Genomic DNA, 16,824 nt, shown 5'->3' on the forward strand with positions numbered 1-16,824 from the left:
GAGAAATTTAAAAATGTCCTGAAGAGAGATCCTGCATTTTCCTTTCTGGTATGGCTGAAATGACACATTGATAAATCGGTGTATCACGATACGATATATCGACACGAAATTTCGGTATTTCGAATATCGGTTTTTTACCAGGGGGATGTTAACTCGAACATACCTGGGGCACATTTCAGTGATACATTTTCGTCCTACAAACGCTTTGGGGTACCTCGCCCTCAGAACCCCCCTACTGACATCGCTGGGCATACCTGATTTCGTCATAACGTGAAATAGTAAAATTTAGGACAGAGATTGCGGTTGAGGTTTTCAGTATTTTTGACCATGAGCTTGAAATCTGGGGAAAGACAGGATGATGATATGCACATTCAGAAGCCCCATCTTTATTTAGAGTAATTGATTATCCAGGACTGTTTCCATTCCAGATTCAAAAATAAGTAATATACAAGAAGGATTGACACAAATTTTTAAATTTAAATCGTATGGAGAAACGGCTACAATTCGTTGATGTGCCTATACGATTCAAAAGTTTATTAATCATCTCTAATGTATAATTTTACAGAAAACACACAAGAGAACGAAAGTTAACACACCGTATTGCCTCGGCAGCTTTTTGTTTCTTCGACTGGCCATTTATGTGGCGTCTCACATAAATTAGAATTTATTAGTGAACTGGTTTGTGATTGGGTGAAATATATCAAGGTAGTTCCCCACGGTCAGCCGACTGAATCCCAGTTACATATAACGTCACAGTGTGGTGCTTCATCCACGAACCCGATTACGATTCCACAAGACATCCTGACTAACAACAACAATCGTCTTTCATCATTACCGACAATTTTGCCCAAAACGATTATGTTGACCCTATTGATACCCTTAAATGTCTCAATCGTAAATAATAATCCTTTGAAGATACATTTTACAAATACGCAAATATTGAACTGGCGTTTCTAGAAAAAAATGATCTTGTTCAGGAAGTTTAAGGATAAGACTGATGAGGCGACAACATGGGTGGGTGCATTCTGCACAGGTGTTCACGGGGAAGAATCGTCGCGGATTAAGGATACTCAACTGAAATTTCATTTTGTAAACAGCATATTCGTGAACATGTTTGAGACAGTATAAACCAAAATAAATGGAAAATGTGGAAATCGGAAAATGTGGCAATAGTGTGTATTTTTTTCTGTTACAGTTTTGCACAAACACCCTTGTTTACGAATGGAAGGGGATCACGAACCGACGCACAGACTCGGCTCTCACCTTTGTCCATGAATTAATATTACAAGCAGATTCCTATCCTGCAGCCAAATCGACAATTTGGGCAGCTTTGCAGCTATTGCAAGCTGTTTGTGGTTGGATTCAAGTTTATGAAATTGCACCTCCTTCCAACTGCCTTTTGCGGATGACATACACAAATTCAAAGAGGCCATTTAAGGTTGCAGTTCAGCATTTAATGCTGTTGTCGTCTACTGAACTCTTTTAGTGGAAAAACTCCGGAATGAGACTATTGTGCACTGTGTTTTTCTTTGGCCTTTTAGTAATGGCCAGTGAAGTTCTTGAAACATGTGCCATGTTGACAGGCCAGGTCCCACAGGTATTATCCTATTCCTTGGACAAGCTTGGTGTTAGCTTGCAAATGCACAAGGTTGTCGCCTCGTCGGTACAGACATCCAAGATGCGGTGTGCAGCTACCTGCATGGCAACTGCCAGTTGCACACATTTCTGCTACGAGCCAACAACTAAGCGTTGCCTGCTAGAGAACGCTGACTCGGACATTGTGTCCAAAAGTCTGGAGAACACAGGAATTTGCTACCAAACATGCTCAGGTAGGTTTCTTGATTCCAAATTGTCAAGGATTCTTTTTCGAACGAAAAGGAGTACGTAAAAGCAGACGTTTTTAATGAGCTGCGCACGTTCGAAATAATTATAAGAGAAATTTCCTCCATTTCAAAATCGTGAGAATGTTTCTCTTTATGAAGCTCAGTTTGTGGTATTTTTAATTTTGTTGTGTTTTAACTTCAAACGCAACTAATATTACGCTCCCTTCATTAACATATATACCACATATTTTCGTAATTGTCTTTATTGCACATTTTCCTACTTTGTTGTATTTGTTTTTCAAATTGCTGATTGGTTTCTAATTGAATGTCAGAATTGTGCATGGTGTACTACCATATTAAGACTGCAGCACTCATTATTTTGTCCGATAACAAGCATACACTTAACACTCTACCTGTAAATTTCAAAAATGCTTTACTTGAAGATATGCACACCGCACCTTCTTGGCAAAAGTGAACAAATAAATTTAAGCAGCACCTTGCGTCAAAATAACCCCAAGTTTATCCAATTTAATTGACTTCATTTGATCCAAATGCGTTTCGGCTGTAGCGTGTAGAAATTTCACATTTCAAAGACTCCTTTCCGTGTCCTAGGGCCCTTCAAGGGCCAGTTACGTGTGCACTTACGCCATTCTAGTAAAATATTGAAGACAAATTACGTATTATAATTACGTACGCACGTATGCCTTGCAACGGAGGGGACCTTTCCTTGATTCCTGACTCTGGCAAAATGTTGCTGAAGATGTTCCGGTACTCTCATGTAATAGAAGACTTACCTCCCTGCAAACAAACGTTTTTTTTTTTTTTTTATTTTTTTTTTTATCTCTAGCTATATTCCTTCAGCATCTCTGGGCTAATTAATTACCAGCTCCCTAAGGCCCCTTTAAGGCTTTATTACACTGTTGGGAATGATCCATCGACCTTAGCAATCATTCGATGACTGCTCGATCACTGTTCGATCACTAATTCTGGCCTTGCGATCAACTAAAAATGTGTATAAGATTACAATTCATTAAAAAATAAATAAAAATAAAAAGTGTGCAGCTTAGTTAAATAATATAATTGTGGTATTATGCATTTTGTAAACAAATGAGTTATTCACAAAATCGTTGACAAATTAGGGGGATAGTTGTATCATTTGTTTTAGCTTAGAATAACTACACTCATATATTTGAGTTAGAGTGTGTATACAACACTCCCAATACTGTGTAGTAAAGTGTGCATAAGATTATCTCAATTTATGATGCCTTGAAAATCAGGGATAAGTGAAAATAACATGATTGTACTATCAGTTACCAAGGGGGACATTCTGCTTTACAAATTATTTATTTTTTTCTGAGTATATTCAGTGGAACATTTTATAAACACAAAATACCTAAACTCAAACCCTACTTACTCAGAACCTGGATTGGGTTCACATCCTTTACATTTACATATAAAAATGCTGAACGAAAACAAACAAAACAGAACCAGGTTATCAAAAATTGCACCATTTTCTAGTAAGGGTGAACTAGAGGTTAATTCTAAGGTTGCTTGAAATCATGCTTGAAGAGTTTATTCACATACTCCAACTAGGTTGTTTCTGGGTTTGGGTAATCTTAATGTCCCTGACATACTGAATAATATCTGTGGCCAAACTATGCTGATGTGAGTTTTTGTCCAATTAACCATACAAGTTTGAAACACTGGACCGAAAGGAAATGGAATGACCATAGGTTGGTATGTTTAACACTGTACTGGAATATGCACTACCCACGTACATGTACCTGTACAGTGCACAAAGAGTGTAAAATAATTTACATGAACAATAAAGAGTTCCTATGCAATAATTGCATGAGTGATTATTGTATGAACGGAAAGCCTATGTTCTGTCTTACGTGACCCAATTTCAAACATCTTGGCGTCGGAATCAGAAAAACAATACATGCAAGACCATGTACAAACGCATGTACAAATGTATGTGGATGTACATGTACGTGCACAAACACTTATGTACACAAACATGCATGTCACATGCTCCTCTGTGTCTATAGTTTCATATAACTGTACGTGACTCCTGTGCTGCCATTTCGATCATGTAATGCATATATCTCAGCTAATGCAATTACAAATTTCCACTGGAATGGAAGGCCGTTTCGAAATTAAGATGCGTTTAGTCAGATCACAGATTTCGTCGAGGAATGGCGCAACTGGAACGGTGCTGCACCCTATGGCTCCACCTAGGGGATGGACACTGTCCAAATGGCACGAAAATGTACTCAAAAGTGAACTCAAGTGTCATGGAAACATACATTTGCATTTATATGCAGCATTTACAGCGGCCGTAGAAGTACATAACGTCAAGGAATATTGATGTGAAAAATTGATTTTGGCATAAAAATTTAAGAAAAATTTGGGATTTCTTTTTGATGAAACTTAACAAAATCGTAAAAATAGGGGTGTCTCTAAGTCTGAAGTGTTCTTAGGAAGAAATGAAAAATATGCAACAATAAGGCCAGGCTCTGCTCAAAAAGATGTATGTACTGTGTCAGTAGATACTCTATCTCCAGATTTCATAAAATTGGCTCTAGAGGTTTGTTATCAATTTGAAAGAAACTGTGCGAAACTTCAGCTCTCTTGTTGCTATGTGTAACTACGCGAATCTTAGGCGTATGCGCCTTAACTAAAAAGCCACTGTGAACTGAAGTGGGAACCGTCCATGAGAAGTGCCAAGAAACTCCTCAAATCGCGCCAAAATGTTATACATTGTAAGTGACTACCCGTCAAAGGGCGTGACTTTGAGATGACGTATTATGTATGCACATTGATAGCGTCACTTATAACAACCTATTGGCCTTGTGCTAGACACCGGTAGGTCAGAGTTCACTGTTGCATTGAAAATTAATGATCTCACCGGGTGATCCCTGGATCCGTTCTGGCTTGGTACACGTACCTCAATTCTGTGCCTTCACTGCGTACGCTATGGGTTGCCAGTAGGGTTCTTTGTAGCCCCCAAATAGGGCTCTCTGTTACAACCTGTCTCTTATCTGTCGCTACCACAGCCCTACTTCTAGGCATGTCTTAAATGCCTGAAATCCAAACTGCAGGATTGTCACAAACTTTAAATCGTTATATCTTCCGAAATGAGAATGACTCGACAATTTTACTTACATCGGCGTATTTCTCAGAGTTTGGACTTTCATACGAGCACCCTAAAACTTTCCAGAATCGTAAATTTTCCGATGTATGGTGCCTTGAAAAACCCGGCCTGAACTATTCAATGCTGACCACGGATGGCGCCTTTTTGAAAAACGAAGGCAGCGCTTTGTACGTGGATTTCAAGGTACCCGACAGGTGCTCTGTATACGTTTACCATCCAATATACCATACTGTAGCGCTGGTAAAGAATGCAACTCGGGCGCAACTCACTGTTTTGGTCACGAAACCTCTGTTTTATTGCTGTCGCGTACACCACAATGTGCTCTTCAGACCAACTCTTAACATGGCGCCTGTCGGCAGGGACTGCACATGCGCGAGGCGGGAAAACCGCGGGCCGTTTGCATACCAGCGCGGGCAGCCAGCCAACTCCATGCGGGTCCGGGCTGGCGCCCCCACCGGCCGGACCCGCCGGCGCTACAATACAATATGCATGTTCTGTATGGGCGCATGTTCACTAGCAAAGTGCGTTCGCAACTTATGCTAAGCAATACTGTGACATGAATTATGCATCAACGCTCGAAGCACTGCCTTCCTTTTTCAAAATTGCACCGCCCGTGGTCAGCATTTATTTGCGTGTAGTTTCGTTGTGAAAATTGAAGTAAACTGCGGGCGACTTTTAGTTTGGCCTTTTTTTCTTTCAATTATTTTGTAATTACATTTACTGTTTTCATTTTGGGAACTTTTTTGAGCATATTGTTTTCGAATGTTGGTTATTTCTTTTTAAAAAATTATTTCTGTTATAAATGTTTTACAGTTTATTTTGTGTTTTATCATTTACATTTTGATATGAAAATGTTGTTCGCCAGCGACTATTTATTTTTGGTGAAATTGATTTTTGTGACATATAACTGCTATTTCTTTTAATTGAATTTTTCAATAATTTGTTTCTCAGATTTTTTGGTGAAATTGATTTTTGTGACATATAACTGTTATTTCTTTTAATTGAATGTTTCAATAAATTGTTTCTCAGATGGTTTTTTATGTTTGTTTTGTGTTTTATTACTTAGATTTTTGAATAAGAAGAGTTTGTTTGCTGGTAATTGTTTATTTTTGTTAATAAAATTAATTTTTGGCTGTTTTGGCCGCCCATATTTATTGGTTCTTGTTTGTAGCCTGTTTGGTCAACACTTCCAATTAAGTTCTTAATTTTTGCCAAATCAACACAAAGACACTTCTCGTTCCGTCTGGACTTGACTGAGAAGCAAGGTTCATACTGTTTTACATACACAAGAAATATCAATACCTATGTTTACGACGTCACTTTTGAAAAATGTCTTAAAGTCGTTGTTGATTTTATAGGCCTATGGTTTTTCAAGAATATCAACTCTAAGTGTGCAAACGTTTGTAATTTGACACATGGTGACTTAATTATAACTTCATTATTTTTGGTAATTTTGCATCTATGGCTTTGCCTTGCCCATTGATCATTGTCAATTTGGCCAACTAAGGTCAAATGCTGCAATCGCGCATGCGCGTTGATGAAAGCAACTGACTTCTGTTTGTATCATATTTTTGAGCGAAACTTGACCTTCTCGCAAGGGGGTCTTGCTTAAGGCAACTTTGATGAAGACACGTGCATCCAAAAGGACTCAAGTCAAGTATAAAAATATGAAGAAATTGAGCTGTTATTTATCTGTTTTCTAACAGAAACTTTTTTTTTGGTGTTCGTACGATTGTAAAATAAATACACTCACCACAAACACATGTACTACAAAAGACTTTTAGCAATTGTATTTATAGACCGCCCCGGTGTCAACCGTAACCAGAGGCCATTTGATTTCAAGTTTCATCCCGTTGGGATAATTATTAGAATCTATTTTGAGTGGTTGAATTATACTAAATATTGGACACACAAGCAGAATTCTACAATGCGAGTTTAATTTTCAAGCAAAAAAATTAGGCCTTTGTTATTGACGGGTCGTGTGCATGATCACTACAAGCCAAATATTTCTTACAATTGTCACCAATTCTTATTCTATTATTTGATTGGTAATTTAAAAGCGGCATCTTATTTTATTTTTTAAGTTTATTTTTAGATTTTGGAAAATTTGAGGGGTGTGTTTGTTGTTACTCAGGTCTCCTTCTACATACGTTTTTAACCAAAGATTCAACTATCATGATACTAGATTTCAAGCGGCATCAAAAACATTCGCTAGCAAAATAAACTGAAAGTGCATTGTTGACTGTTTCCAGAAACCTCTAAGACGATTTCTAATTTGCAATTAAAGTAAAACATAATTGAAACAAGAGCTTGCCTGAAACAGAACAGTTTCGTAACTGCTTATTAGGTATGCTCTCATCCCATTCCAACACAAACGTACAAATCTTAGTACTCCCGTTGTGTTGTTTTTGTTGTTTAAGAAAACGGTATTTTTCCTACCACAGTCAAGTGTTCAACCCCGAGGCCGTTGGGAATGGAAGACTATACCATCACCAATGCACAAATCTCAGCGTCCAGTAATTACTACACAGGATGCTGTCGTGCCCATTATGCACGGCTCAATAGACTTATCCGATGGTCACCATTAAGGTAGGTATCAAAACCCTCGGGGCAGCCAAGCCCCAAAACGAAGACTGTTGTCACCACGTGGAGATTCTAACGCAGTTCCAAGTCATGCCTGAACCTGTGTGACTGTTTTATGGTTGCTATTACATCCCTTGGGTCCCCTCTAACTATATTCCATTATGCTGCTGTGGAAGTACAAGTGATACCAGGTCACAACCCAAACAGCCTGACCAAGTCATTTTTTTTCTCGAAAACTACAGCATTCTGGGTGGAAATATTCTACCGACTCATTGAGACGTTTATGTACTTTCTTTCAAGTAGGACATTTCAGGATTATGTGGTAGTCCGATTTTCGAGGGTTTACCAACGGCTTACACCACCTTTAATTAAACCTCTTGTTCTGATTAAGTTAAATCCCCATAATTCACGGTCCAAGTCTTTAAGACACCCCCTCCGAATCCTGGGTGTCCGAGTGACCACATCTAAAATCCGCATGAGAATAGTTGTATGTATAAAAATGCTGCATGATGAAAAAGATGCTTAATATGGGACAGATATGAAATGCACGGAGATCTTTATGGACCAGTTTCTTAATTAATATGCAAATTGTATGTACAGGAACTCAAAACGAGGCTGCGAGGAACTTCGAGCTGTTGGCGAACATGGTGAAGCATTGCTCAGCGCCGTTTTGTAGCGATCACCGTATACGAACGAAGAAATTAGCTTTCATTGATTCCCAAAGAACAAGATCCTGCAGAAAAAGTGGATTGTTCAATTTAGATCAAATGAGACTACTAAGGTAGTTTGTGACTTCCAAACGACTTCCTTGGGCGGTTAAAATGTTTGTGTAAAAATCGAAATCTCAGGCCCTACACGTTATTACTTTGGGTTCAGTTCGATTGATCCTGTCTTTTCCTTTCTCCATAATTGATGGCGCTCAACAGAATGAAATAACGTCTTTAATTTTCAAATTAGAAACTGTACAATTCTGAAATTGGAAAGGAAATAGCCCAGTCATTAAAGGTACCCCGCTGAATGACAAAAAAGGTTCCAACTGCTAAATCGTGGTGAAAACCGGCCCTTTAGACCTGGACACAAACGGTGCGTGCACGCAACGTCAACAAATGTCCCAGATAAAATCCCGTTACTAAACAGCTTAATCTTCAGATTATGAATGAAATTAAGCTTCTGAAAAATACTTGTAGCCTTTACCAAGTTGTTGCTCTTCACTGCTTTGGGGCCCTTTTTGACTTACAAACCCGAAGGTTATCTCCAGAACCACAGTCATCGTCGCACGCGAGTCCCCAAGAGCCTTGCTTTTAGTTGAAGTGAATAAAATTTGCAAAAATATTAAGAAAGGTCCATGAATGGCAGGTTAAGCCAAATAAGTTGAAGGGGCCAGTTGAAAAAATACAGGTGTACACATTTCAACGTCGATTTCTCTGAGCTTCCGCACTTTTTTATATTTGTCTACGGCAAATCTTGTTAAATCTTCTGCCTCTCTGAAATATTCTGCCAAGGCGCATTAATTCCTTCAATGGAAGCAATTGCAAAATACGCTGTGTCTGAAACAGCCAGTGTCAGCGAGTGCAACAATTGCTCACTTCCTCAGCCACCCTAAAGAATTTTAACCCGTCTTCTTCATTCGTATTTCGTCACTCTGAAATTTTAATTACAACGATTCCGGAAAACATTTGATTCTCACCAATTAGAAAGGTGGACAGGGGTATCCAAGTACACCCCATCTCCCTTTTGCTCTACGCCCTTTTATAAGTCTGTCTCGAAACGGTCTGATTGGTATTTATTCTTTTGAGGCACTCTGTCTTCACTTGAACGTCTGTTAGAAGAGTGTTGTGGTTTCATTTTGCCCTTATCCCGTTCTGTGTAGTGGTGACTCTTATCCCTGGATCGAGGTGGACCTTATGGAGAGAACAGTAGTGTCCGGTGCCAGTACGCAGGGAAGTCCGTTCGACTACTGGTACGTTAAGAAGTACAAAGTGGCATACCAGAGGCAACCCTCGTCTGAGCGCGTATACGTGACAGATGGAAAGGGACACGTCGCGGTATGTGTAAACTGCAATTAATTACAGATGTCGACGGCCATATACATCTACGTTGTGGACAGGAAGGAGTTTCCTTACACCCCCATCTGATAGCAACTTTATCTTTATGCACCCAACAATTACATTATGTTAAAAGGGGGGTGTTCTGTTGGAGCCAATTGATTTTTCATTGTAATTCGCTAGGCTCATATGCATGAAAAATACATTATTTTGCGGAGACTCAAATATCACAAATGCAAAAGGAGGCATTTGCAAATCAGAATGTTTTTAATAAAGTCCTGATCTTAGGCTATGGATCTGTACACCACGCAAAGGCCTTATAATCCAACCTATAAAGTACCTCTGCCGATGCTGAATACCCTAGTTTAGTCGCCTTTGAGGTAGGGATTTCCCCTTGGCTGGTATAAGTTTCACCAGAGCCAGCCTCTTGCTAAGTCCCATAGGAATACGTATTAATCTCTCTGCCACGTGGCCCTTATGGGATTATTTATACAAAGGCTGCCTTGGCCAGCCAGGGTCTTTCGTATATCAATTGTCGGTCTCTCTGGTGTGTCTCTGAGCTGTCCCGACAGCTGTCTGAGTTGTTTCATGTTATGTCATAAAAAAAATCTATAATTTATCAAAGAGAGCTTCATTACTAAAAGAAATAGAGTGATCTTCTTGAGATATTGGGAACATACAAGATGCACTCACCGCAAAGTGCTAGACCTGAAGTGTTCAGGCTTGGCTGAATGACTCTATTTATAGAGGTACACGTACTTGATACGGGTCACATGACGAAAAGAGGCGGGAAGCGGGCCCAAGCCCCATGACTATATAAGAGGCGCGGGAAATACCAGTATTCTCATAGTCAAATCTAATAAATTAGTTTTTCATGCTACTTCGCTGCGCTCCTACGCATGAAAAACAGTTTATTTCTTAAACAGTCAAAGATCATAACTGTAAAAAGAGACATATTTGCGAATCAGAATGTTTTTTAATAAAGCCTGGGAAAGGGGGTCATCACAAGGCGGCCCCCAAATGAAGATTGCCAAAGAACACATGGCGGCAAAATAGAGTGAACTTGCCTTCAGAATTGTTATTTACCTTGAAAAAGGCGATCAGAAGAACGGAGGATCTGCCTAACTGCACCATATTGGAGAAAATAAATTCTTGATCTCTGAGTGTCGAGACGCAAGTTCTTTCCGGGCTGCTTCTTCGGCTACCTGGACTCGTTTTCTTTGCCCTATTGAAAGATCTTCCGAACCGGACCTGCCTTTTCCTCATGCTACACGACAGTCCATCCAGCTTTACCACTGTCAGCAGTCTTATGTTTTTGTTTTTGTTTTGTTTCCAGTCCTTCATGAGGCCTTCTCCTGTCTTGACGATCACTATATTGTCAAAATAAACCACAGGCTGCTAGCAGAATTCGTATTGAACTGTGTTTCCTGGCGTATTCAGAACTTAAGCCACTAGCTTGTTCTTGATTACTTTCAGATCTTGGTCCTCTGATTTTCATTTGAAATACGTTTAACTTTATCAAAATAAATCTTGAATTCAAATAGAGCTTCAGTACTAAAAGAACTAGATGGATCTTCTTGAGACACTATGGACATACAAGATGCACTCAGCGCAAAGTTTTAGACCTGAAGTGTTCAAGCTTGACTGGATGACTGTTTATAATGGTACAGTTCGTGAGGTTTTAATGAATGGATATAGGTCATATAATGGAAAGAGGCGGGAAGACACGCCCAAACCCCATGACTAAGAGGCACTTGAAAAAAAAAAACCAGTAGTCTCATCGTCATATCGAGTTAAACTAACTTTTCTTCCTAAACCCTTGTACAATAAAAAGCAAGCAAACAACCCTAAAAAGAACAATTTATTTTCGTGCATCCCACAGCCGTGCGAGGGGATTCTGCCACCCACCACCTAAGAACTTGGCTGTGCCCAGCCTTAGTTTTTTTTTTTTTTTGACACTTGGTATGCATGTACAGACACCAATTATTTGAAACGTGAAGCTTGAACTCAATCGGACTTACATGTTTTGTTGTTACGGTCATTTGAAGTTTATGGCTACATGCGTGTCAATACGTGGGTATTGGGCAATGCAGTGGAAAAAAGTCTACATTTTTTGCTTTTTTTCTCTTGGGAAATGTGCTCCATGCGACAACGGAATATTTAACTTTTGCAAAGTGATGTCAAGATAATCACAGAGACTTATTCCAAAATTTATGAAGTTTCGACTCCTAACAAATGCATTGTGGGATATTGGGAAACAACTTGTGGGGGGACGTAGCGTATCTCTGTTGCTGAGAGCATCTGGAGGATGCACTGCAACCCGTAGTAGTGGGAGAGGGGCAGTCTGGACCAGTTTGACCTTTGACCGAGAAAGAGAAAAACATGTCACATGAATATGGATAGTAATACTATGACAGTGATATGAATAACAGTCCCACCCGAGTTAGCTTGTGAATTTTTTCGCAAGCTCTCGGACTGGCACTGAGCATACAGTGTTTATCAATATAACTGTTAGGTAAGGGCAAAACCCGGTACATGAACTAACATCTCTCCAACGCAAAAATACATCTTGAAATATTGGAAATATTCATCCTAGTATAAGCACTGGATTGTTCAAAATCCGCTGACGACAGTTGACCTTGTGAGGTTCAGCAACAGCGCTACCCTCCAATATGCCCAATCTCTAAATACACTATTGTTACCTAGCACATCCCCCAAATATCTGAAAAGAATTCATTCCTCAGAGTCAGTGAAACAATGACCAACACAAAGTAGGGGAGGGTTCTCTCCCTCAATTATCTTGCTTCTATACCCAGCAAAAAATCAGACTGAGGGGTACCCCCCAACATGTCCAATTCCTATACACATTCCAGACTATTGTTACTTGACACATCCCCCCCAGATGTCTGAAAGGAATTCCCCAGATTCCTGCGAGACAATGACCAACACAAAGCAGGGGGGGGGGGGTTCTCTCCGTCTCATACCTTGCTGCATATGATCCAGGCAGGAAAGCCTTCATTAATGTTGGGTAATCTTTAGGACAAAGGGCTGTGCACGGGGCTGGGTAGTGGGGGTAATCTCTCGGACAATGGACTGCACGTGGCGTCGGGGAATACCGTGTTAATGATCTGACAATGGCTTGGCTTGGCCAATGAACGAGAGAGGGCATGAACTAATGGTCCTGCGTTGGAATTAAGGAGTCAATCTGATCATGTACATAGCCAGGGCGCAGCGAACACTTGCTGCGCTGCACCTGTTTCACAATTATAAGCCCCTTATGATCAAATTTTTGCTGTTAATCTGCACCCTGAAAATGTTGTGCACTGCAATATAGGAAGTTCAATAATCATTCCATCGTTGGTGCTTGGTATGATCTGACAACATCTAATTTAATGCTTGTGCAATTACTTTTATTAGGCTGTGTACCCAAAGTGTTCATGTGCAGTTATTACCCTTAGCAAACGCTTCCTTCTGGACTTATTTTGGGAATAAATAGTCAAGTTGTTCAAAAGATTTTGTTTTATTTGAGTTATTTGTTATTAATTAAGGAATTTACATAACAAGGTATTTTATATGACTTCATAATCACTTCTTGTGATGAAACAACGCATTTTGTTTTTCGTGAACTTAACTGTCCTATGGTGGTCAACTTGTTGTTGGCCAGTCTTAGCCAAATTCGCACAAAAACTTTGAAAACTGATGGTTTCGAGTGAAAAAAATTAAATATTAAAACAGTGCATATATAAGGGAGAAGTGCATGAAAATCTTTTTTAAAATTCATGAAGGCAGAGGTAAATCTGATGTTACACATGATTTGTTTCCATTTCCTGGTCAATGCAATAAGTTGTAGTTAATTATTTAGTCAAATTATTTCTGTGACATCACTCCTTTGTTCAAAGTGTAGTTATTTTTTACGAAACTACAACAAACTTTAGAATTGGACATTCTAATTTTTGAGATCTTACAAATCCTATACACTGCCTTTAATACCGTATAGATTCCCTCCTTCCAGTGATATGTCATTTATTCGCACAGGCTCATGAACAGTCCCAGTTCACTTTGTCCCAGTGTTCCCCGCCCCAAAAAAATGATTGTTCAGCTATACATGGTCGTGTGTAATTAAATAACATATCGTTGGAAAGAGGGAACCTGTGGCTTTACTGTGCTAGTAGTCATTTCGGTGTGAAACTAACACAATCTCCACAAAATTGAAAATAAATTTTGTTGCTTTTTTATACGCTTTGTATAGTCTACAATGAATGTGTGACATTAGGTACTTCTACCACTGTGATAGCTGACTGAAATAGATTTAGGCAATGCACGCAGTCTGTGGTTTCGCTGCAAACATGTCATTTGGCGTATATGAATTTGCCTTGCACTTTTACCCTTTACATATGATTTTTTTAAACGACGCCTATTGTACAAAATGACAATTTCACCTGAAAATAATGTTGTATTTATTGGGTTTTGTTGCAGACATTCACTGGTAACACTAATCGCCACGCTCCGGTCACTAACCTGTTTGATGAGAGTGTGGTGGCCACGTCGGTGCGCATCGAGCCTACCAGTTGGAATGGTTGGATTGGACTCCGGTTTGAGTTGCTTGGGTGTCCTCGTGATTAATTCAGAACTAATTTGCAGCCCCGACAAATACAAATTAAGATTATTTTGATTTCCAGCAGACAATGATATTTTACGAGGTTGCAATTGATGATACTCAATGTATATCACAGAGAAGCAATACACTGATCACTTATATATTCCTCTGAATAATTTATTCCTACTCTGTTATGTACATGTATACACACAATTTCTGTGTGTCAGCTTGTGTAACGTTACCGCACACAATGCTGTGTTCGACCCGTGTTTTAACTCAAACCACGATGGATTGACCTCGCGGTAGTCCAGACTATTCTACTGTAGTTGTACATTCCTGAAGTATACTGTATGATATCGTTATTTCTAGCTGTCTGAAAGTTTCTTGTAAGATTAAACAATGCTAAAATGTGTATTTGAAAAAACACAAGTAGTAGAAAGAAATTTTGGGAAGAGTTGTAAATTATAAAAGACGGGCTCTAGTGGGCAAAGTCAGAAGGAGACTAAAGGAGGGAAAGAGACGCGCATGCGCACCAAGAGAGGATATGGAATTCAATTCTACCGTGGGCGTGTTGTAAGAAGTCGTTGACTTATTTACTTTTCCACTATTTCAGTTCGTGATGACGAGTTGTCTGCGCAGCGACACTTGTAAAAAACATTCGTTCAGACCAAGTGAAGTGCAATGCTGAATTTTGTTCCGGAAGAGACAGTTTGTGAACTGAACCCAGTTCCAGTTTGGAGTAGCAAAGTTCCTGTATTTGCAAGGGTCATCACGCCCTCGCCATTTCGTCTCGAGCCCGGTCATTCTTATTGAACGTGGTCTTTGTTCCCATTCCAGCTCATTTTTGCACCTTCAAGGAATAAACTGTTTTTCGCCATCTATTGAGTCCATCATTCTTTGCTGTAGTGTGTACCAAGCTCTAGGTCCGTTAGATCATCTTGTTTATATAGGATTTTTTGTCTTGATTCCTTATCCTTATCATTGTAAACTAGTTCCAATTACCTTTTTTTTCGTTTTCTTTTATACTTGCTAAGCGTAACATTCTCCTTAAATCATAATTTTTATTTGTTCATTAAATCAGTATGATCGTGTTTGACTTCTTTACTGCATTGGGGACAATTCATTTTGCAAGAAGGACTTTCTTTTTGTCAAATGTTTTTAATTTTCTTTTGATTTGCGCAATATGCGGGACAGGCATGCCGTTTCATGGCTTTTAAGTTTTATGGCTTTTTACTGATAAAAAAACCCTTGCAACTTTGGATCTTCATCAAACTTACACCACCAATGGATCCTTGTGATTAGATGTGTCTATAGAAACGACGTCATTGAAAGATTTCTTAATATTCGGTTTAAAATGGGTGGGTGGGCGGCTGGTTGGTTGGTTGGTTGATATCCCTCCTTCCATCAATTCATTCATTTAGATGCCCTGCCTTACGTTTGCAGTTGCATAAATGGTATGGGTTTGTTCGTGTAGTTATAAAATTCAGAGGAGAAAACACGAAATCCAAAAGGCAAGCGTACAGAAAAATAGATGCAAATTATTTTTAAATGGGATCTAGCAATGAGGCAGAGAGCAGTAAGTCGAGCAATCCGTACCAAACCACATATTTTCCATACCAACCGAACGTTCTCTCTGCAATTTTGTTGATCTCATTTTATATTGATTTCAACCGCCATTTCAAATTGAAAGTATTCAAAAATCCATATTCCCTGCAAGATGAAATACACTATTTTTTACCAAATCCCTTTAAACCAGTGTATAACGTTCAGGTTGAGAAAGAGTGAACGTTGTCGATGTCTTTGCGCCTGCTGGACGCCCTTGCAGGCACAGAGCCGCAGCATGTGGTTGGTCAGGAGAGACAACATAACTTGCCTGCCTGCAGCATCAAAACACCAAATGCATTACGGCAGGAAACGCGTATTTTTATCAAAAGTAAAAAACTGCCTGTCTTTGACCAGTTCCTATCACCTTTTGTTACCTGTTTTGTTTTATTTGTTTTGTGTTTTTTTCTTTAGTACAGCCTCTTTTATTAATTAATTTATCTTATCGTCAGGGTGATTTCTGAACAAAAAAAAGACATTTCATAGCGTGCACAATGTATCTTGTCATGCTTGAGCCATGAGTAATCTATGGCGTCAAATGGAACAACATTAATTTGCCTGGGTCAAGTAAACCAAAAAGTTGAATGTAGGTTGAACGGCCACTGATATAATGTCTCCATACTCCTTCAGTGTAAGAATGAGCCAACATTTAATTTTAGCCTTTGCAGGAAGATTTTTGAGCTGAATTCTGACTCGGAGGTTCAATTGAACTTTGTTTTTTGGACGTTTAATTAACATGCAAGATTTGCTTGTAGAATGTCAGAGCACTTATCCGCCTGCTGAGACGACAGAAGGGAATTTTCCCAACTTCCCCACACAAATGGGTTTTACTGTATTTTCATGCTTCCTAAAAGCAATGAGAAAAAAGACAGTCTGTCATAATGATGACTCCTCATTAAATATTGAAATGATTGTAAATTTGTGCGCTGAGTTTATTAATTATTTTTTTAATAATTAATTAAGTATTATTTATTTATTAATGTTGATATTGATGTTAACGACAATAGTTGAGATATA

The 16,824-nt window shown here is 39.1% G+C and overlaps 1 protein-coding gene across 1 annotated transcript; it reads left to right on the forward strand.

Moving 5' to 3' along the window:
* The first annotated feature begins 1,305 nt into the window (after positions 1–1,305).
* Positions 1,306–16,751, forward strand: LOC110975482 (retinoschisin-like). The gene is made up of 4 exons (XM_022228016.2): positions 1,306–1,829; positions 7,425–7,569; positions 9,434–9,608; positions 14,085–16,751. Exons 1-4 carry the CDS (start codon positions 1,502–1,504, stop codon positions 14,229–14,231), a joined length of 795 nt encoding a protein of 264 aa, XP_022083708.2. The 5' UTR covers positions 1,306–1,501; the 3' UTR covers positions 14,232–16,751.
* The last annotated feature ends 73 nt before the right edge of the window (positions 16,752–16,824 follow it).

The sequence above is a fragment of the Acanthaster planci genome, linkage group LG20, assembly GCF_054643075.1.
Source record: "Acanthaster planci isolate LZ-2023a linkage group LG20, COTS_SCS, whole genome shotgun sequence".
Lineage (NCBI taxonomy): Eukaryota > Metazoa > Echinodermata > Asteroidea > Valvatida > Acanthasteridae > Acanthaster > Acanthaster planci.

Excerpts from the sequence above, each read along its gene's own strand:
- LOC110975482 (XM_022228016.2), top strand. The coding sequence starts at position 1,502 with ATGAGACTATTGTGCACTGTGTTTTTCTTTGGCCTTTTAGTAATGGCC. Across the intron at positions 1,830-7,424 it reads TTGCTACCAAACATGCTCAG|TCAAGTGTTCAACCCCGAGG; the intron begins GTAGGTTTCTTG and ends TTCCTACCACAG. Across the intron at positions 9,609-14,084 it reads ATGGAAAGGGACACGTCGCG|ACATTCACTGGTAACACTAA; the intron begins GTATGTGTAAAC and ends GTTTTGTTGCAG.